The following is a 22731-nucleotide window of genomic DNA, read 5'->3' on the forward strand; positions in this document are numbered from 1 at the left end:
ACATTAGAATTGTTTGAAAAAATAGAATCCTAATGACCTACATATTTTAGGTTGTAGAATTTTCTAAAGTCCTTCCTATTTTTCTTTTTCTTTTACTATACACATTTTTCTATTTGTCATTGGACCCCGTGCAATTATTTTCTTAACCTTTGCTTACCACCCTTCCTGGAAAGAAAAAAAAAAAAAAGAGTTAGTATAATAAACCAAATCCAGTTAAAGTATAAAAATACAAAGCAATTTAATAAACCATATACGAAAGATTGAGTGAGATAATATATATATCATAATGAGAGTGTATAAAGAAAAGAGAAAAGAGATGTAATATAGATCATACGAGAAAGAGTATACTATATACACGTAGTCGTGTACTATGAATGTGTGTGTGTGTTTATGTGAGAAAGAGAGAGAAAGAGAGAGAAAGAGAGAAAAGGAAGGCGTTGAGACTCGTTACGACTCAACCATTCCGTTTAAAAGTGAATGGAGAACCTGCTCATTCACAAGATTTTCTTCCGAGGGGGCGCGCGCTCGCGTGTCCGAGTTGTGTCGGTGGCCAGCTAGCTTCGCGATTACTGTATATATGTGTAAGTATATATATATAGGTGTATATAAATGTGTGTTTCAAAGTAAGAGAAAAAGAGAAAGAGAAAGAGAGAGAGAGAGAGAGTGAGAGAGAGAGAGAGAAGGTTGTCGTAAGGTACAGAGATAAATCACGTGCGGATCTGCTGCGTTTGCCGCATCTCATCGCGGAAAAGAAAAGAAAAGAAAAGAAAAGAAAATAAAAGGTGGAAAATAAAATGAGAACTACAGTGATATTTTCTCTCTCTTTCTCTCTCTTTTTCTTCTTCTTTCTCACTCTCTTTCTTTCTATTTCTTTCACTTTTAATATCTCTCTCTTTTTTTTTTTCTTTACTTTGTTCTTTATTCTCAACCCTTTTTCAGAGTTCATATACGTAGGAATGAAAATACACATGTATGTGTGTTGGTAGGCAAGCAGGCAGGTAGGCAGGCAGGCAGGCAGAGCAATTTTCTATTCGAAAATGCGTGAAAAGCTTTGAATTATATATACATGTGTGTGTGTGTGTGTATGTATGTGTGTACGCAGCCTTTATAGAAGAGAGTACAGAAGATTTTTTTTTTTTTTTTTTTCAAAAGACTGGTTGAACGATTTTAAAAGAAGAACTTCGCGAGACTTGGGTGCTGCTGCTGCTGTTTGCTGTTTGCAGCTACTCGTGGTGGTCGATCTTTGCTCGAAAAGTCGGGGGGGGGGAGGGAAATAATGTTTGATATTCCAACCAGTGACGAGGTTATTTTTTTATTTTTTATTTTTACCTTTAAAATTAAATTCGTAATTTACGAATTTATAAAAAAAGAAAAAAGTACATAACGCGAGTGATTTTTCAATTTTTTTTTAACGAGTACCTACTACCATCAACCATTTTTTTTTTTTCGTATGTTTCATAATTTTCGTTGCAATTAACGTCGCTTGGAAATCTCTCTGATTTTTTTATTTTTTAATTTAATTTTATTTTATTTCGTTCCACAATTATACACGCATGAGAATCTCGCGTATAATTATATTTGAAATAAATAATTTATATATATATATATTGTTTATTCTGTATATAGTAATAACTAAATACTATATAGTACAAACTATATATAGTATCTAATATAGTTTGTTTCTTTTTACCTATTAATTAGATTAAAAATAAAATAAAAATACTTTAAAACCAAAATTCGTCATATATATATATATATATATATATATATACATTTATTAATATTTATTTAATTATTAATATTTTAATTATTAATTAATTATTTATTATATATTTTTATTTTTATTTTATTATTTTTATATATATTTATATTATATAATATATGATATAATAATATAAAATAATATTGTATATTAAAAATATGAAAATTGAATAATATCTAAACAGGTTTGATAGAGATAAGAGAAAAAAAGAAAGAAAGAAAGAAAGAAAGAAAGAAAGAAAGAAAGAATCTACATAAAATAAAAAAAAAAAACCAAAAGTAATATGAAACACGATAGGGGCGGACTACTAGAAACATGACGACAAGAAAGAACTAAGGTAGAAAGGGGTAATCAATCTCGGCATACTCGAAAGGAGCTTTAGTAGAATGGGACACCCATAATGATAAACGACTTGAGAAATGTTACGGACATTATCGACCGTATGTCGAGCTTAGGGTAGTATACAAAGTTAACATATCGCGATATTTTTCTTTTACCTTTTTTTTTTTTTTTCTATCATATATTGAAACCCTACCTGCTATTCTCTCTCTCTCTCTCTTTCTCTCTCTTTCTCTATTTCTATTTCTTTTTTCGTAAGAGAAATGTTATGAACGCAGAGATATTCGTGATTTGCATACGACACAACTACAACTACAATTGTAAATGACAACGATAAAAGAACAGGTTCATTTTCTACGATCAAGAAACAGAATGAATGAAATCGTAAATAGAAAGAGATAGAGAGAGAGAGAGAGAGAGAGAGAGAGAAAGATATATATGTTTGTGTGAATTCGTGTATATGTGTACGTGTGCGTGTATGGAAAGGGTGTTTCAGTCCGTCGTGTCGTGATGAGGGGGTGGAAATTTTATTGGGCTTCTTTTCAAGTCTCTCGTGGCTAGCAAATGCAATTATTATGCAAAATGAGATTCGAACTTTTACGATTGAACCGATAAAAAGAAGTCTGTTCAAATGTTCCCTTTGGTTAAATACAAATTTTGTCTATCCTTTCAATAGAATTTCTTCGATAGACTTTTCGAAAATGGTAAACATTTTTAAATAATTAACTTCTTTGCTCATTGCTACTATTATCACTTGAATTTTTCTTCCAACACATTCTAGTTCATATAGTTAATATTTGTTTTTTAATACGATACAAATTGTGTTATATAAATAATTGTAATATAAGATAAATTAGATTTCTATTGATTGACCTAATTTAGTTATCGCAAATTATCGGTATATGATATATATACTAGGGGTGTCCCGCCACGCGTTACTGTGGCTCACAATCAGTCTGATACACACGTCTTTAAGTCAACGAATTACCTTATACCGCCCTATTGCGATTATAAATTAAGATATAAACTATCCTATCTTTCAAGTTCTATGAAACTGCACACAGTGTGCTAAATTTTATTCAAATCGGTTCAGTAGTTTACAAGTCCATTGCGGACAAACAACGTCATAATATTAATTAATTCTAATTAAAATATTGGGATCTCTGGCTGGGACGTGGCGTAACAATTCGACCTATCTACTCTAATTTTGAATTTAGCCACCAGATAGCGTGTTCAACTGCTAGAGACCCCAATAGAAATAAAAAAATTTATAGAACAATTATGTGAAAGAGAATGAAATAGCAAATAAAGAAAAAAAAAGGAACGTGAATCTGGTGTTATCGATGGATAAGAAGTTTGTCGCAATTAATGGTCCATTCCCTCTTTTACGGGCCATTAAGTATCGACTATGCGGATCTCTTTTTCTTTAAGACACGAAGACGGATATCAGATTCTGCATAATTATTGGTACCGAAGGAACACGACGTTGTTGTTTTCTTTCAAACCCCGCAGGACGCGTTTACAATGTTCTCTGCTGCTACCGTTAACAGTACAAATATCATACGAGAGAAAAGTAATTGTATTAGATATATTCCAAGCTAAATAATCGTTTTAATTCTATGTGGAAAATCTTATAGGAAATTAGCATATAGTGCAAAAAAGAATAACGCGCGTTCGTGCGAATTTATCAATATGGCGGATCTTGGTTTTAAAGATCATGCCGACGAATGTACCCTTTCTACAACGCGTTTGATTCACGATTCCCCATAGGTTAGTTTGGATTCTTTTTCTTTTTAACCCCCTATTAATCGAATCTAGAGTTTATCTTTTATTACAATTATTTATATGACAATTTTTATTATTATTATTATTATTATTATTAATTGGCATTAGGAAGTGGAAAGTTCATTGCCGATAAAATACCAAATCCCGGTGCCATTGTTCCCGTCCCTGAGCACGATCCTTCCACATTCGCGATCTTCATAGCCTATTTCTTTCAGGTCTCTTTCTAATATTATCCACCATTTGGTATACCGACCAATATTTTGTGCACCGTTCGATCCTCCCTCATGCACCGCGCCACGTGACCAGCCCATCTTAATTGGCGTGATTTGTATTATATAAAAAAAAACAAAAGTAACTATAAACGAGAATATATCTGGAAGAAATTTGAGGTAGTTAGTGTTAGAGTAATGAGTTAAGAAGTTAAACGAGTTTGAACTATTTAGTGAAAAGTTTTTAATATTCAAGGTGTAGGAGTAAAAAAAAAAAAAGGGTGAGAATATAAAAAAGGTGGGGTTGCCCTTAGCACGAATCATTTCTATAGTAAAACCCGCAACGTAAGGTTTACCTACGTGAACATACTTTAAAGGAGCGCCACGTATCACTTAACGGTATATCGCAATCATACTATATATGCGTGTGAATATGTGTGTACATATGTATATGCAAGTTTGGTATATAACAAATAAATACTAGCATGCATATATGTTCATAGTATACTAATGCGTTTAGATGGACGGATAAATGGATGGATGAAATATCGATTGCACTTCATGAGAAAGAGAGAGAGAGACGGACAGAGAAAGGGGGGAAGAGGAAAAGGGAGGAGGGGGACGAGGAGGAGGAGGAGGAGGAGAAGGGATAGAAAGCATTGCTAGAAGGTAGTAAAGTCAAGGACAAAAGAATATGTAAATCATTTATTCCATGATGTGATGAATAACGAGGCAATAGTAATCATTTTCCAAGTAACGATCAACACTTTTTTTTTTTATTCATTCAAAACATAGAACATTCGATTATTTCTATTATTCATTCGATAGATCGATCTATCCATAGATCGATCGATCGATCGATCGATCAATCATCTTTCCTACGTAATCCATTAGAAATATTTCATTGTTAGATTAATTACATGTATTTTTCTTGATTATAGTTTATTATTTATTAATATTTATGACACAGTTATTGAAAAAAAAAAAAATAAATAAACGAACGCCATTAGAGTATGGTTATTAAGGAATTAGTTTCTTTTTTTTTTTTTTTCTTAAAAATAAAAAATACCATCCGCATTTTTAATAACAATTTTGTTATTCGAATAATTTTATATTTTTCTATGTTTCCTGTACACGTTGCCAAAGATTGATTAAACTAATTGTGATTGTAAAAATTAATAAGAATAAAAAAATATTACTATAAATATCAGATTATGCCAATCATCTTTTGAAACATAATTCAACTTGTTAATATGTAAAAATCATTGGAATATTTATGGGGGTGTATTAGATTTTGATGGAAATAAGTATTAAAGGGAGGAATTTGAAACTTTTGATTGGTTGGGTATGGTATGGTACACGTAGTCACGTGTGGTATGTGGATGTAATTCATTCGGTGAGAATTGAAAATGATAGGAGGAGGATGGAGAAGGTGGTGGTGGTGGAAGGGGGTTGGTCGTAAAAGCGCGGATTACACGTCGTAATAATGTTTCTTCGACCCACGCATGCAACTTGTTCACCATGGTTCGCGAGAGAGAGAGAGAGAGAGAGAGAGACACTCCTAACGACTCTCGTCGACGTTACGCTTTCATTTCACCGTCTTGTTATTATATGGACACCATGCAACGTTGTTGTTGTTGTTCCCTTTTAATCGTTCTAATCCAATAAGTCGACGAGGAAAGAAAGAAGGGGTTCACCCAGCTCGTAAATCCGGAAAAGCCATTTGAAACGACGACTTGCGAAAGTTAAAATGGAAAAGAAAAATAAGATGAAGAAGATGAAGAAGAAGATGAAGAAGAAGAAGAAGAAGAAGAAGTGGAAGATGATCACGATGATGATGATGATGAAGATGAGGAAGGAATATTATTTATGGTATAATAGAAAGCAGAGATCTTTTTTGGTATACAAAACGATTGGAAAACTAAGTGATTTTATTTAGAGTAAGCTATAAATTTCATGTCAGTTAAAGTAGTCGTTCGAAAAATATTTATAGACTGGTTTTCTACTGTTTCACGAGAGTGTTCTTTTTTTTTTTTTTTTTTTGAAATTAATTACTCTTTCCCGAGACTACCAGTTGGAGTTACAGTTGTATAGTTGTAGTTTTATAAATTAAAATAGAAATACTATATATATATATATATATATAATATTCTTATAAATCTTTGAAGATAATTCTAATAGATTTTTAAAATAATTAAACAATTTTTAATCTATTTAATATGTTGGTAATTAAATATTAAATCATAGTAAATTATTAAAATGAAAATTAAATGGGATTATCAACGTATCTCGTAGATTTGAATGACCGAATATAAACTTTGACTTTAAGGAAAAGAATAATACAAGATGAAAATCATTTTGTAAATGTCTCAAATAACATTGAAAAAAGTACAATTATTTATTCACGTAGTAGAGTAAGGCCAAATCTCGATAATCTTTGAAACTTTGTTGTTGGTTAGATACGCATGTAGGATAAAGTAGACGTTTATTACACGTGTGTCGTTTGAAAAGCGTTGCAAGCATCTTTTCTTTCTCTTTCTTTCTACATACATCTCTTTTCTTTATATATATATATATATATATATAAATGCATTTATGTATATACAGTGTATCCCATGTGGTGCATACGCACGCGATTTAATTTGCACACAAAGTACGTACTTCGCGTTTTGCGTACGCTCACGATCGACTGGATAAGAAAGTGTCATTCCAGAGAATGCCAGGATAAGTTTTACGAGCACGAATATCTTTCATGTTAAATAAAGAATGTTTTATAAATCAAGATTGTTCAAAAGAAAGAAAGAAAGAGAGAAAGAGAAATATAACTCAAAGTTTAAATGAAAACAATTATTTATTTTTCATATATATTTAAATCATTTCACATGTTTTCATTTAATTATTGGGTTGACAACTATAATCTGCAATTACTTAGTTGTCAAGTTAATATTTTATTACAAATCAGAACGAATACCATAAGTTTGTAATTAATTTGAATTTTGTTCATTTTGTTTTATTTTTTAGAAGCATTTTTTGAACCCCAAGCCAATATTTTATTACAAATCCGGACGAATACCATAAGTTTGTAATTAATTTTAATTTTGTTCATTTTGTTTTCTTTTTTTTTATAGGCATTTTAGAACCCCACTTTGTATGATATAAATATACAAAGGATTTAGAAGTCAAGGGAAATATATATTTGAGATTAGAGATTTGAGATTTGAGATTTGAGATAGTTTGGATATAAATATTTCGTATTTAGAAACGAAACACTTAAAATACAGGTGATTTATTTAGTAACTCGTTAGATTCATCCACGTGATGATAACGGTCGAGTATTTAGTCGTAAATTAGCTAGTAGAGCTTATTTACTATCTCATTTATTCCTTGTAACTATTTCGTGCTAGTTCTACACTCAATCTTCTTCCTTTTCTTATTCTCCTTCACCTTCTTAAGCTTAAGAGAGGGACATTTTAATACCATTTCGCCACGCGATTAAACCTACCCATCGTCCATAAATCCTTCCTTCCTTCCTTCCTTCCTTTTCTTTTGAGAGAAAAACAACTATTAACTGTCTTGTGTTTTAACCATGCAATTATCGATTCCACAACAACCATTAATAATTAACCAAAATTTCACCGAAAAAAAAATATATTTATCAGTATGAATAAATAAATTTTATTTGGAAATACTTTCGCAAAGTTGTTTCTTTTTTTTGTCAGATATCGATTAGTTATTTTTTTTTTAAAGAGAGAGAGACACACACACATGTCGCATCCTTATGAATATTAACGAGCGTGGGATCATTTCATAGGCACATATACATATATAGAACCGATCTTTAATCGGCTATTTCACTTTCTCTTCGTTTTAGCTAGCTGAAGTTTTACGATCGTGAGTTATGCGGACATTGAACGTTCGCGTGATTGGCGTTCTTTGAAATTTAGATACTAGGAAGAGACGATTCATTAATTTTTCGTATAATAATTCGCTGTATATGTGTGTGTGTGTGTGTGTGTGTGTAGGTGCTTTCTATCCTTCGGATAATGAAAAATAGGTGAAGACGTATTTATTATTAATGAGACTAAATTTACAAAGTGTTTTTTAAGATATTTCTTTTAGTTAATTATTCAAAGATTAGAAGAGTACTTTTGTTTTGATTTAATCTTGAATAATTTATGCAAACGAAAAATAATATTTTAGGGTGGTTTTTTAATTTTTGTTTTTTTTTGTTTTTTTTTTTTTATTTCTTATCTGTTTTTGTTTGGAAATATTTGTTTAGCAAGATCATGAGTTGTTTGATCGTGTTATCAAGACGACGCGATCGAGGAAGCAAAAGCTTCTTCTCTCTCGCATGAAATAGCAGAGGGCCGGTTAAATAAATTTAGAAACCAGGAAGCGACGACGAGACACACACTTCACTCCGAACTTTCTTTCTTTCATTTATATTATATATATATATTTTAATATTATATATTATTATATCTAATATAAAAAAATAAAATATAATAGAAAAATATTTATATTAAAAAAGTATAACAAATACGACTGACTTACCAATTTTTTGTATAAAAAAAAAAAAAAAAAAAAAAATTATTTCTAATATTTCCTTCACCTTTATTTGAATTGTTTTTTTTTCTTTTTTTTTTATTCTTTTTTAATATTTTGTTCATTTCTTTTTGAAGAATAAATCACTTGCCAGTGGATATCATCATCGAGAAACACGAGACGCGGTGACATTTTACAATATTCACCTTTTGTTAAACGTAATCCAAGATCCCAAGGTGTTTGTTGTATCAAACACTCTCTGTTACTTTCTCGCTCTTTACATTCCTCTCTCTCTCTCTCTCTCTCTCTCTTCGACTTTTATATTTTTATATATTTTTTTTTCTCTTTTATATCTACCTTTTATGATTTTTCTTTTTTTTTTCTCTCTCTCTCTTTTTTCATGACGCCCTGTTCATTTTCCTTATTCCACCTTCTACTCCTCTTCCTCTTCTTTCATATTCTTCCATTCAACTCTTTCTCTTTTTCTTTTTCTTTTCCCCCTTTGTCATCGTCCCTTCCTTCCTTCCTTCCTTCCTTTGCCTTCCTTTTCCTTTTCTTTCCTTTTCTTTCTTTTTTCTTTCTTCTTCTTCTTTCTCTCTCATTCATGCACTTTCCATTCTTTTCGGTCTAGCCCTTTCGATCGTAGGAAGAAGAATCACGATAAAGTATCATACTAATCTACTATCATGCATCTAGGAACCACGAATTGCCACTCATATTCGAGTATCCAAATTCTTTGAAGTTTTTCTTTTGTTTTTTTTATTAAAAAAAAAAAAAAAAAAAATTAAAAAGAAGAAGAAGAAGATTATTCGATCACCTTTAACCCTTTCGCACCGGCTGAGACATATGCTGTCCCAATCAATGGGACTTATGTGTTCAATCAATTGAAAACTCAATTATGAAATCACTGTTGTTGATGGTGCACTGTTATGGGGACATTTATGCGTCTCCAAGTCTTTCAATCTTTTAGCCATAAAAGTTATTTTATCAAATAATCACTTGGAAGAAAAATGAAATGATTTTTATAACAGGACGCACTTGGATTGATTTTTCGCCATATTGAAAGGGTTAAAGACATGTCTTGTTACGCGAAAAATGATGTCAATCAATAAAAAATTACAAATATAATTAAAATATTCTCAAAGGACTTTCTGATATAAATACACACACACATACATAAACACACATGTATACATATACATTTATTAATACGTGTGTACAATTTTCCGGTCTGAATAACGAGATTTGCATCGGATTGGATTTTGCATAACGAGTTGGGAACTCGATCGGTTACAAAACTTGGACTAAGTGATATATGTGTGTACACATGTGCATATGTGTCTACACACATATATATATATTTTATTTTTGTAATTTTTTTTTATATTACTTATCGTTGTAATAGTTTGCACACGGTAGGCTCTTAAATGACATCCAAAAATGGTAGCTCATAATGAAATGAAAAATTACTTCACCCTTTTCTTCTCTTCTCTTCTCCCTCGTCCACCCCTTCCCTTTTGTCAAATGAAAGAATGATATCTCACGTGTTATGTACGAACAAACATTTAATACACAATACAAGTGATGGAGATTTATATGAACTAGTTTGGGGAACCCCCCATCCCACCCCTTCCTTCCCACAGACGAGATATTTGTACTACGATTAATGTACACCAACTGTGTTTGTGTGTATGTCAGTGTGACAAGACAAACCGATTTGAATTGCATTTGAAAATAGGTTTCAAGTTGTATCGTTTTAATTTGATGTTAGGGTTGACTGTTCTCGTATTGCTGTTCTAACGAGGGAATACATTTGTTCTGTTAACTTTTTCTATTTTTTTTTTTTTTATTACATGCATGCTTTTGTGTGCACATAAATGATTTGACGTTTGTTAATGTAAAATGGATCAAAGGTTTTTTTTTTGTTTTTGTTTTTTTCTTGTAAGTGAGATTTAACAAAATTAATTATTATTTTATCAAACATTGTATGGTAATTTTTGAAGGAAGAATGGACATGTTTTTTTTTTTTTTGGTATTATTAATTTCACACGTTTGTTGAAGTAAATTTGAACGAATGACAGAACAACGTTGAGAGTATATTTCGATAGAGAGAGAGAGATCGATTTGAATGACTTTTGTTGAATATAATTGAGTGATATACTTGTCATTTGACATAATAGTTTGACATAAAGCTTTGTGCTCTTCACAATCGTAAATCGAAGCTTTTGAAAAGTATTGATAAAAAAATGTTTCGTTGAATTAATTCAATTAAAAACTTACTACTGTCCACTACATATGTCATTCATTGATAACAAAACAAAGAGAAGAATTATTGTACTAATTCGAATGTGAATTTGTTGTTTCAGAACCCTAAAAATCATCCATCGATCATGTCTGTACTACTGGAAGCTAGGCCTTACAGGCCCTTCAAATCTTCAGAGGAGTATTTGGTCGCAATGAAGGAAGACTTGGCTGAATGGTTGAATGCACTTTATCCAGAACTAAGAATCAATGTTGACAATTTTATGGATCGTCTTGACACTGGCGTGGCATTATGCAAAGTAAGTTTTAATTATTATTTTTTTAATCAATAAATTATAAACTAATTATTCATTATCATTGCGAGATATCAAAAAACATCATGGTAGGGATTACAAGTTTGGAGTTATTTGGGTATATTTTATTTCCAAAAGTTGCTTGAAATTAAAATATATTTTTTACAATTTTATTTATATGAAAATAATAATATTAATATTATTTGGTTTAATATTATTTGGTGTTCACCCTCTATAATATTAATGTATAATAATTATATATTATATGTATATAATTATTAAATATTATTATTATAATATTATATATATATATATATATATATTATAATATTTTTTAATATAATATTATAATATAATATTATATAATAATTATATATTAATATTATAGGGTGAACCAAAAGTTCGTACGTTTACTGCATTATTTCATATTCGGCAATTTTTTTTTTTTTAAATTAAACAAAATAACTTTATATTTGCAATTGTAAAATATTAATTCAACAAACTTACGAACCTTTTTTTTTTTTTTGTTTCACCCTAATATTATTATAATGTATTATTTAATATAACGGATGTCACGGTATGCTTTTGTCAAATGAATTTAATTCTTTAGTAGACACGCATCTCACAATTTAGATAATTTTTAATATATTTGTCACGTGGTGTGTATATGTGTGTAGCTAAATAAAAATTTGGCGAATAAAAAATGCGTTTCGTGTGTTCGTTGAACGTTTGAATCTTTCGTCATTCACCAATACAATTAGACAAGTTGAAAACAAAGAAAGAGAAGAAGCGCACATTAAAATCGTCATACGTGTTATATGCGTTACCGCGTTTTTTTTTTTGTTTGTTTCTTTCGTGCTCGCGTCAGTCGCGTTTAAAAGAGTGAGGAGGTGGAGGAAGAGGAGGTGGAGGAGGAGGATGCGTGTGACGTCCAGCGGAAACTCTGAGCCCTACGTGGTTAGAATTAATATACGATTTAACCTCTAATGAACGTGGATGAAGAAGAAAAGCGAAAGAAAAGTCTTTCTCAACCGTTACAACAGTTATTATTATTATTATTTCTTTTTGTTTTTGTTTTATTTAAACAATAATAATATTAATTATTTGATCGTGGTTAAATAACCGAGTAACTTTTAATATTTCATATAAATGGATTTTTTTATTAATTAAAAAATACAAAGTATGTTTGCAAAAAGGTATGTGTTAATAGGACGTAAGTAAAAGAATAGAGTAATCTCAAGGGATCGAATTGAATCGAATAGAATCGAATAGAATCGAATAAAGTTCGATAGTCATCGTTTCTCAAGCACAACCAAGTGGTATTGAGTAGATCATTCGAACGGCAGCCAACTTAGAGTTGACTTTCACTGATCTATGAGGGACATTCGAGACACTGGGTAGTCTATTCGGAACGTACGGGGTCTGAAACGAGCTCCATTCATTGGCATGACAGAGAGAGAGAGAAAGAGAGAAAGAAAGAAAGAAAGAAAGAGAGAGAGAGAGAGAGAGAGAGAGAGAGTTGACATACGTTGAACGCGTATGGTCCATAATGCCCACGGGTTCTCGTTCGATCACGGGGCCCTATCCTCTATCCAAGTGTGCATCTATTATATACATTTATTCTATATATTCGTGTACACATGTATGTGTGTGTGTGTGTTTTTTTTATGTGAGTGTATATGTAATGGGAAATATCGAGAGAGTTGAGATTCTGTTTGTGACTCGTACGGCTTGTTATTAGCAGCCGCAGCAACCATGCACCACCACCATCACCACCATTACCACCATTGCGTTCTTCTCGTTGTTGTCGTCGTTATAAATTCATGCCAGAGAAATATTTAGAGTAGGTAGGACGATAAAACTGGCGGCAGGCCCCTAGAGAAAGTTTATGTGGTTGATCGGTATGGTGGCTCATCGAGGAGGGCAACATTTGCAACATTTCGCAAAGCTTTTATGTTTATTTCCTTTTTTTTTTCATCTTTCTACCCTTTCTTAAAAGATCAACTTTGAATTTGAACGTTTCAACATTGTTTTATTTGATTTTGATTTATTTTTTTTTTTATAGATCGCGTGTACAAATAATATTATTCAATTTTCAATTTGAACATTTCAACATTGTTTTATTTTATTGTAATTAATTTTTCCTATAAACCAGGTGTAAGAATAATTTTATTTAACTTTAAATTTGAACATTACAACCCTGTTTTATTTTATTTTAATTAATTTTAGTTATAAACCACGTGTACAAATAATACTAACAATTTATCATGATAGTTTTATTTTTTTTTTTAAATAGTTAACGGGACAATGTATGTTAGCTGTTATCCAAATTGATTATTCCAAACTAGTAAATAATAAAAAAAAAAAAAAAAAATAGAAAAAGTATAAAAATATACGCACCGTTAGACCTTATTTGCGTCGTACGCCAATAGCGATTTTCTTCTGTAAGATAAGACCGTATGAGGAATAAAATATGTATAGGTGTGTGTTTGTGTTTTATATACACGTGTGTAGATATTACAGATGGTAAAATCCGTTGGAATGTTCAATACACAGGTAACAAGGATGCAAAAGGTAATAGGGGTGGAGTCTTCTTTGCATACGCGCCGACTTTACGAGCCGTAACCGGGAGGAGGTCTATGAGGGAAACGGGGGACGAGAGTTGGGGGAGGAGAGTTGGGGGAGGAATAGTAATAAGGTATCACGCCAATGAACGATAAGAGATGACCCCCCGTTGCTCTCAATTTTACTTACTTCATTTTTCTTTTTTTTTCAAGAATTTCTTTTGATTTTTCTTTTTCTAATCTTTTTATGAAAATGTCAGGTGTCAGGTAACACTAATTCGCAAAAGTAGGACAAAGACACTTCCTACAACACGTTGTCACCTATGTCAAAACGTGTCACAATCATTTATGTCAATCTCGTGCAAATGTTGAGATCATTTTTATTAACAAAAGTTTTGATATTTGATAACAATTTATATACGTAAAATTATAGAAAAAATATTGTTCTATTTATTTTTATAGAGTTTCATTTTTGAAATAATATCTTATGATATTATATAATAAAATATTATATATACATTAAAACACATAATTAAATATAATTAGTTAAAAATAGTACAATTAAAATATAAATATAAAAAGAAAATTGGTTAAAAATATATAAATATATTTTATATTATAAAATATAAAAAGTTATTAATAAATATAATTTTTTTTCGATTTCTGGATGCACACAATAGTTTCGTATTTGTACTATGATCTTCTTAATTAATAGTTATAGAATATAATACATTTTTTTTTTTTAAACACATTCATTAAATCTAATTTCCATTTAATTTAGTGTCAAGTTCTTCCATAGACCTTTAGAAATATTATGGGAATTTTAGTGGTGTCAAGTGTGCTTCGTGCAATCGTTAAAAATAATCTCGTGACACGTTAGGGTTAATACGTGGAAAGTACTTTCAAAGGAAACTTTTCAATTGTTATGGGATTTTGAGTGGTGTCAAGTGTTCTTAAAACGAAATTGCTAAAAATAGTACGTGGAACGTATCCTTCGTATAAAATTTGTTTAACAAAAGTTTCACATATATACTTCTCCTAGTGTTAAAAATACAAACGTACAATAATTAAAATGTGTTCTTTTCCATATATTAAATAAATAAATTCATTTAAAATATAAAAATTAGTTTAACAAGTAAAATTGATTATAACATAAAGAAATGATCATAGTTTTGTGAACACAGAAAATCAATTTTTAAAACTTTCCTATATGCAATTTTAAAAACAAAAACACAAAAGATTGATTATTTATGTATACGTAAATCGGTGTCTAACTTCATATAGAATTTAACACATACATATACACACACACACACATTCGTATCTCGTTTTCTCGCTTATTATAGCATTTGAAAATAAGTCATTATGGAATTTAAACGAGATCAGAAATAACGACTTCATCTAAATTTAAGTCACGTATGTTAGTTTGTTCATTCGATCGTGGTTAACTTAGTTCATTATTTTTATTCACTCGAGTATTTGACGTATCGACATAAATTTTCATTGATTGGAAAATACTATTGAAATACAATGATTGTTGATCGGAAGTTTAATAGAAGGGGGAGAGAGGGGTGTGGGTGAGAGAGAGAGAGAGAGAGAGAGAGAGAGGAGGGTATATTGACGTTGAAGAAAAACATGGAAAAATATTTGAGGTTTATTTATCGATCGAGATAGGACGATATCCCGAACGATGACATTCACACGTATGTTTAAATATGTGTGTATGTATGTGTATGTGTTTGTGTGTTAATGTGTTGGGATTTCCTGTCGAAAATGACAAATACCAGGCGCCTCGATGTTCACTCCTTATATGAGAATCGTTCGACGTTATCTTTTAAATGCATTGCCATCGGCTATGGTGATGGTGGTGGTGTTATGTTATAGTAGTAGTAGTAGTAGTAGTAGTAGTACCGTAACATTGATTCCTAAGGCGATTTCGAACGGTCGAGCTTGCTTACATTTTCTTTATTTCTATTTCTCTCTTGGTAAGTTTCAATGAGATTTCGCGAGATCTCTTAGGTGAGCTATGAGTGCATTGTGCAACCCTGATCGAAAGTTTTCTGATAATATATACTAAATGTGCATCGTATATATATAGAGAGATCTATAATAATAGAATATACACTATAATCGTTAAGATAGTTTTTCATTGATATATATATATATATTTTTAATTAATTATATCAATTTATTATATATATATATATACATACTATTATTAATATAATATATATAATATTAATATATATAAATATAAATAATATATAATATTATATTAATAAATATAATATACATATTATATATATATATATATAAATACATTATATTAAATATATAAAAATTAATAATTATAATATATATATTACATATTTTTATTTTATAATATATATATAAATATTATATATATATAATACTACAGAAATAAAAAAAATAATTTAAATTTGATACACACAAGTTTAAGTTTAAGTTTATATATAAAATAAAATAAAATATTTATAATATAAAGAATAGAATATATATACAGTAAAACTTTGGTGACAAAGTATCTAAGAGCAAGGTGTGTTCAATTAATAAAATTAAATTCAAATTACAATTAATTTTAATAAATAAAAAGGAAAATAAAATAAGATCTAATTGATCTCGAACCATATCTCAATATCTTCGTACAAATAAAAATATAAATAATGAAATGAATAGAGAGAAGATTAGATACACAACGTTAACTATTTTAATTTGAAATTTCTTCTTATTAAAATAGAAGAAGAAGAAGAAGAAGAAGAAGAAGAATACGAGATCCAGTTTTATTCGTTAGAGCATTCGTTTAGAATAATAATAAGAAGAAGTTCTTCTTTCTCGACCTCGATGGAGTCACCATAAATTCTAATTCCTTAGTGGAAAGTTCTTCTTATTTGTGTAAGAGAAGAAAAGTGAGAGAAGTGGAGAAGACGAGAGGTGGTAAGGGGCTATAGGGGATAGGGGGAGTAGGGGGAGGAGAAGGAGGAGGAGATAGGTTACTTCCAAGCAAGGATGGTGACAATTGCGGTTAATTAATCGCAAAGTTACACGTACGGGTATAACTCCGATAGAAATTCTTTCGTGGAAGTCTACGTTTGAAAAGATTCAAAGATCTTTTTACTATCTTTTTGCTTTTATTTACAAAGAGACGGATATATCTGTAACAGGTGGTATTATACCTGGTGAATCGATATCGAGAAATAATGATTCAGGTTAACGTCATTGCAAAACATTTTTAGATTTGTTTTTTTTTTTGCTTTCTTCAATGAAATCAATCAAAAAGTATTTAATTATTTATTATTTTTTTTTTTTTAAATGTACTGTGTCCCATTATCTTAAAAATTACCTGAAAAGTTCTGAAATAAATAGATAAAATACAAATTGTTTTTTGGTAATTTTAATATTAGTATAAAAATATTGTTTATTTACCAAAAATAATTTTCTTTTGAAATAGGAAATGTGATAAATTTTTCCAATTAAAAATACTATAACTTAAACAAGAAGAGCGTGTCACCGTATACGGTGACGGGGCCTCCCCGGAGAAGCATGCCCATCTTCGGTATACGGTGCCATCACGACGAACACATTTTAAAGATTTACTCGAGAATAATTGGTTGAATAAAAATCATTGATTTAACATTTGATATATGTAAAACCATGTGTGTGTGTGTGTGTGTGTGTGTTGAGATTAGTGTATAATTGAAATACATGTTTACGAAGTATAAAATTCCACGAACTATTCTAACCGCTTTCATGGCGTAGTTAACAGTGCAAGGAACTCACGTTTGCTTACGGAAGGAAATGAAAATAAACGTATTTCATTCTCGATTTCTTTTTGCCCTCCTCCTACCACCCACCCCCTCGTCCCCCCGTCCCCCCGTCACCCCAACCCTTCTTCTTCTTCTCTTTTTCATGTTATTATGTCTCGTAGAATATTATTTCAATCGTTTTCGTCAAAATTCTGTTATTGCAAAAAATCCAAAACACATCCATCCATCCATCCATCCATCCATCGTTGGTATTAGTCAAAAGGTTCATCATTTCGTACTTTCACGAGTACCACGAAGAATGCAGTTTATTTTTATGATCCCTAAGATCGAATTAAACTTTAGCATCCTACCATCCGGTCCTTTTTTCATCCATCCGTCCTATAAATACTCACACACATTCTCTCTGTTCCTCTTTCTCTCTTTCTCTTTTCATTCCCCTTTCATTCTGTCATCCCTTACTCTCTCTCTCTCTCTCTCTTTCTCTCCCTTTTCGTTTCTTTCTTAGAAGAGTAGGGGTGGTTGCATTGAAAAAACAAGACGACGAAAATAGACGAAGGAGAGAAATGCGAGCGCCAGTTCGATCTTTTGAGTCAAATAATTTTCTACTTTTGAGACCGTGTTTGGCATTTATTTCTATAGCTTTTGGTATTAACCAAGAACCGAATGAATTATTTTGTCAAAATATCACTAAAACTGATTTTTTCCTTTTTTTTTTTTTTATTTGAATTAATCATAGATAAATAATCTCAGAATATTTTGAAATACAATTAACACATTTTACGCTGGAGGTGACTAAAGTTGTCTTTAAAATCGTCGTTTTTTTTTTTTTTTATTTAAATATTATTTTTATATTTGTATTACAATTTTTATTTTATAATAAAATAGTAGGAAAATTTTTATAAAATTATATTTATATAAAATAAAAATATATATTATATAATATAAATTAAATTATATATATATTTATGTATTGTAAATATATTATATAATTATATTATAATTATTTTATAATATATGAATAAAAAATATTTTAAATTTGGTATAACCAAAAAGTAAAATAAAATATTAATATTATAAAAATTTAAAAAATAAATATTATTAAATATTATAATTATTAAAAGTGCTTAAAGCAAGATGTGTTAATGTATCGTTAAGATATTATTTCATGAAATTAATTAATCGTCTTATTTCCAAAATGATTATTATATAAATAATTATAATAGCAACAATATTTAATAATTTAAAAAAGACGTCAATTAAAGAGTGACAGAGAGAGAAAAAAGGGGTAGTAAGAGAAAGTCTTTGTTATACTTCAGGAATTGTTGTGAAACGTGACAAAGTCTGGCTTCAAACGACCGTCGAGACGGATTAGCTGCGCAAAGAGTACACTGCATTTCGGATAGGAGGAAAACGAGTGAAAAAAAAAAGAGAGAGAAAAAAAAGAGAGAGAAAGAGAGAAATGCAAAGTAGGTACTCTCTTAGTGTCGTCTCTCTCGTTCGAGGTGAATGATCTCGTGGGAGAATTAGAAATTGTGTCCGTTTGTTTTAACTCAAATTAAATAGTTTTGCGAACAAAAAAACAAATAATTCATTCAATGTAATATTCATTTTAATTTAATTTACAAATTTGTCTTTTTTTTTTTTTTACTTTCCCATATAATTTATAATTAACATAATTATAAAATTAATATATATATATGTATATACATTATTTATAAATTATAAATAATTTATATATAAATAAAATCATAATTGTAAATTTATTTTAATGATAATTATTATAGATACTTATATATAGTAATTATAATTATAATTATAAATAACATTATAATATTTAAATATAATTATATATTTAATTATATAATCAATCATATTATAATTAATTATAAATAACAAATAAATAATAAATATAATATAATAATATATAAATAAAATCCATAATTATCAATTTATTTTAATTATAATTAATTATAAATAAAACCCATAATAGTTATAATTATATTCAATTATTTCTCGTATACACACAACCAACACTTATAGGTACGTACATTTTTGATTTGACACATATCAGTTAGTATTTCTTTGATATAATTTTTAATATATAATTAAAAAAAATATGCATATTTAAAACGAGATGACAATTCCAAAAAAAAAAAAAAAAAACATTGAGAATGATTAATAGTCCATAGATAATAGAATAAAAGATCAAGATAATTCAATAATCTCGATCAATAAGTGTCCACCTTTATCTGTAGAGTATACTTCTCTCTCTCTCTCTCTCTCTCTCTCTCTCTATCTCTCTTTTTCACTCTTATGTTATTTTTTCTTATCCAATCCACGGATATAATTCAATTTCTATGTTGGTTAGCTTACCATACAGCTTATGGTTGACTAGGAAACGTATTTGCTATCGCTTTTATGTCGTTCTGGAATTCGTTGGCTATTAATTTACCTCACGCTCATAAGATAAAGGAACGATAATTCAGTTCGGACGAAAGCCAAACAATTTTTTTTTCTTTTTTATTTTTCCTTGTCCCCCACCCTGTCCCTCCCTCTCCCTCTCCCTCCCTCTCTCTCTCGTCTATATCAACGTTTTTCATACGGGTATCGGTAGAGCAAAGTAATCGACGTTAACCGAGCACATTAAGCAATTGAGAGCAATTATGGTATCGAGGTGAGGAAAGAGGGGAGGGAGGAGGTGGGAGGGGGGGTATTAGGAGGAAACAAGGAAATATCGCGGTGTATGCTACTCGTAATTAATGTATGTTCATGTTACTTTTCGTCCTACCCTGTAGTATATCTGTATATCTGTATATTATCTGTATATCTTTCACGTCATTCAAATTTCAATTTTTTTTTTTTTTTTTGAGATCGACAATTCGACGTCAAATGATTTATAGATTATTTATTTAAGAGATTTTTTTTGTTTCAATATTGATATGATAATAAAATTTATTTTGTAAGTATTTGTTTTCTAATATAAGAGTGAAAGAAATTAATAAAGAAAGATAAAATACAATTAATTGTAAGTGGGACACTTAATTATTTATAATTTTATTATAATATTAATATTATATAATTTTCTAATTTTAAATTTAAATATAATATAATATTTTATAATTTTATAATTTTATATTTAATATTGTAGAATTTTATAATTTTATATTTAATATTATATAATTTTCTAATTTTATGTTTAATATTGTAGAATTTTCTAATTTTATATTATATTATTTTATAATTTTATAATTTTATTTATAATATTATATAAATTTTATCTCTTTATTATATTATTATATATTTTTAATATATATATATATATATTATTTATAATTATTTAATTTTCAAATTATTTGGTTCCTAACATAAGAATAAAAGACAAAGAGAAAGAGAAAGAGAAAGATAAAATACAACGCGCGAAATGGTTTTAACAAGGACCAATTTATAATGTACAATGTGCAACGACCATTTTCATTAAGAGCATCATTTCGCTATCTTTCTCTTTCTCTCTTATTTTAGTAGTAGTATTAGTAGTAGTAGTAGTAGTAGTAACTGGAAGAGACGTTTTGAGGGGGTCATAGGCCACGTAATGTGACATCCTGCTGCCGGTCGACTCATCTGCCAAGCATATTAACATATGCGCCACTTCTCCTCTCTTTCTCTCTTTCTATTTGTCTCTTTTCTTACCAGTGATTCTCAACACAACCATATGGATAAAACAATAATACATGGAACAATGAACAAATAATCATCTATCATTCCTTGTTATTTGATATTTTTTTCTTTTTCTTCCTTTTTCATCCCTTTCTTTTTGCCTCTGACCATTTTTTCTTTTTCTTTTTAGATTCCCTATGGTTCCAAGTGAATAATGTTTACCTTTAAGAGAGAGATCTTTTTTCTTTTTCTTTTTATTTTTTTTTTTTTTTTTTAAATTTTAAACCACGTCGTCGCGCGTGGCACGTTTCCTACGTGATGGTTTTTTTAATATCAATCGATTATTATACACCATTTATTCGATGGAAAGAATTAAATGAAACAATGTTTATGTATTTGTTATTCCACGTATATAACTTTCGGAATTTTCTATTGGATTTTTTGACATTGCAATCGATTTGAGAAATTCGATGCGAATTTTAAATAAAGAGTCGTTTCTCTTCCCCCCCCCCTCTTTTTTTTTTAATATTTTTTTTTAAGGGGGTATTTTTGGATGGTATTTTTTAAATGTTTTTTTTTTTTTATCAAAGTAAACGAAAAGTATGATAAGAAGTCGGATACTTTTATAGACACTTCCGTTCAATCAAAATTTTCTCAGATACATTTTATCTAATCTACGTCTTCCTATCTCCTTCTCTCTCTCTTTCTCTCTCTTTCTTTATCTATCTCTTTGTTTGTTTTTTTATTTATTGATAAGTATTATTCGAATGATTGTAGAACGGATCAAAGAGCAATATTAATTTAGTGTCAGATTACATTTATTATCTTGATAATGTAATAATAATTACGATATGTGTAAAAGTTGCAAAATAATTTTTTAGAGAGAGAGAGAGTTGTAGTTTTGTATAATAATTTTATTATATAAATAATATAATTTAATATAATATATAAACTACATAATATAATTGAATAAAATATATAATATAATTTAATATAATATATGTAATATATAATATGTAAAATATAAAATATAAACTACATAATGTAATTTAATATAAAATTTATAATATATAAAAATATATATAAGTTAATATAATTTAATCTCTCTTCTAAAAAAAACAATTGTATTACACAAAATATTCATAGTATAGTTATCACAAAATTAGAATATAAAAAATACTATTTATCAGTACTCTGATATTCTCCTAGTATATTCATCGTTCAAATATTTACCAAAAGAGAAAATATAATTTTATATTATTATTTAAACAAACAAAACTGTGTACACACATGTAACCGATATCCTTGATAATGTTAAAAAAAAAAAACAAGTGTAAAATTTAAAGTACACAAGAAACTTTTGAACGTGATTGTATATTTGATCGAGGAATCGTTCAAATCTTCCGACAAATAAAATGTCTCACTTTCTCTTTCTCTCTCTCTCTCTCTCTCTCTCTCTCTCTCTCTCTCTCTGTCCCTAACATAGCTTTTATTCATAGTAATTGAGAGAAGATAGAGAAGAAGGTTTGATGG

At 29.2% G+C, this 22731-nt stretch overlaps 1 protein-coding gene across 4 annotated transcripts in view; it reads left to right on the top strand.

Annotated features, from left to right (window-relative positions):
- The window catches only part of LOC107071183 (GAS2-like protein pickled eggs), a 78421-nt gene that overhangs the window by 5242 nt on the left and 50448 nt on the right, over positions 1 to 22731 (top strand). For all 4 annotated transcript variants that reach the window (XM_015329953.2, XM_015329954.2, XM_015329955.2 and 1 more), the window contains exon 2: positions 11007 to 11201. In XM_015329953.2, coding sequence (XP_015185439.2) covers positions 11031 to 11201 — 171 coding nt within the window. In that variant the 5' untranslated portion in view covers positions 11007 to 11030. The remainder of the gene's footprint in view (positions 1 to 11006; positions 11202 to 22731) is intronic.

Source organism: Polistes dominula, unplaced genomic scaffold (genome assembly GCF_049000335.1).
Source record: "Polistes dominula isolate Pdom_NZ unplaced genomic scaffold, Pdom_raw_medaka contig_73, whole genome shotgun sequence".
Classification (NCBI taxonomy): domain Eukaryota; kingdom Metazoa; phylum Arthropoda; class Insecta; order Hymenoptera; family Vespidae; genus Polistes; species Polistes dominula.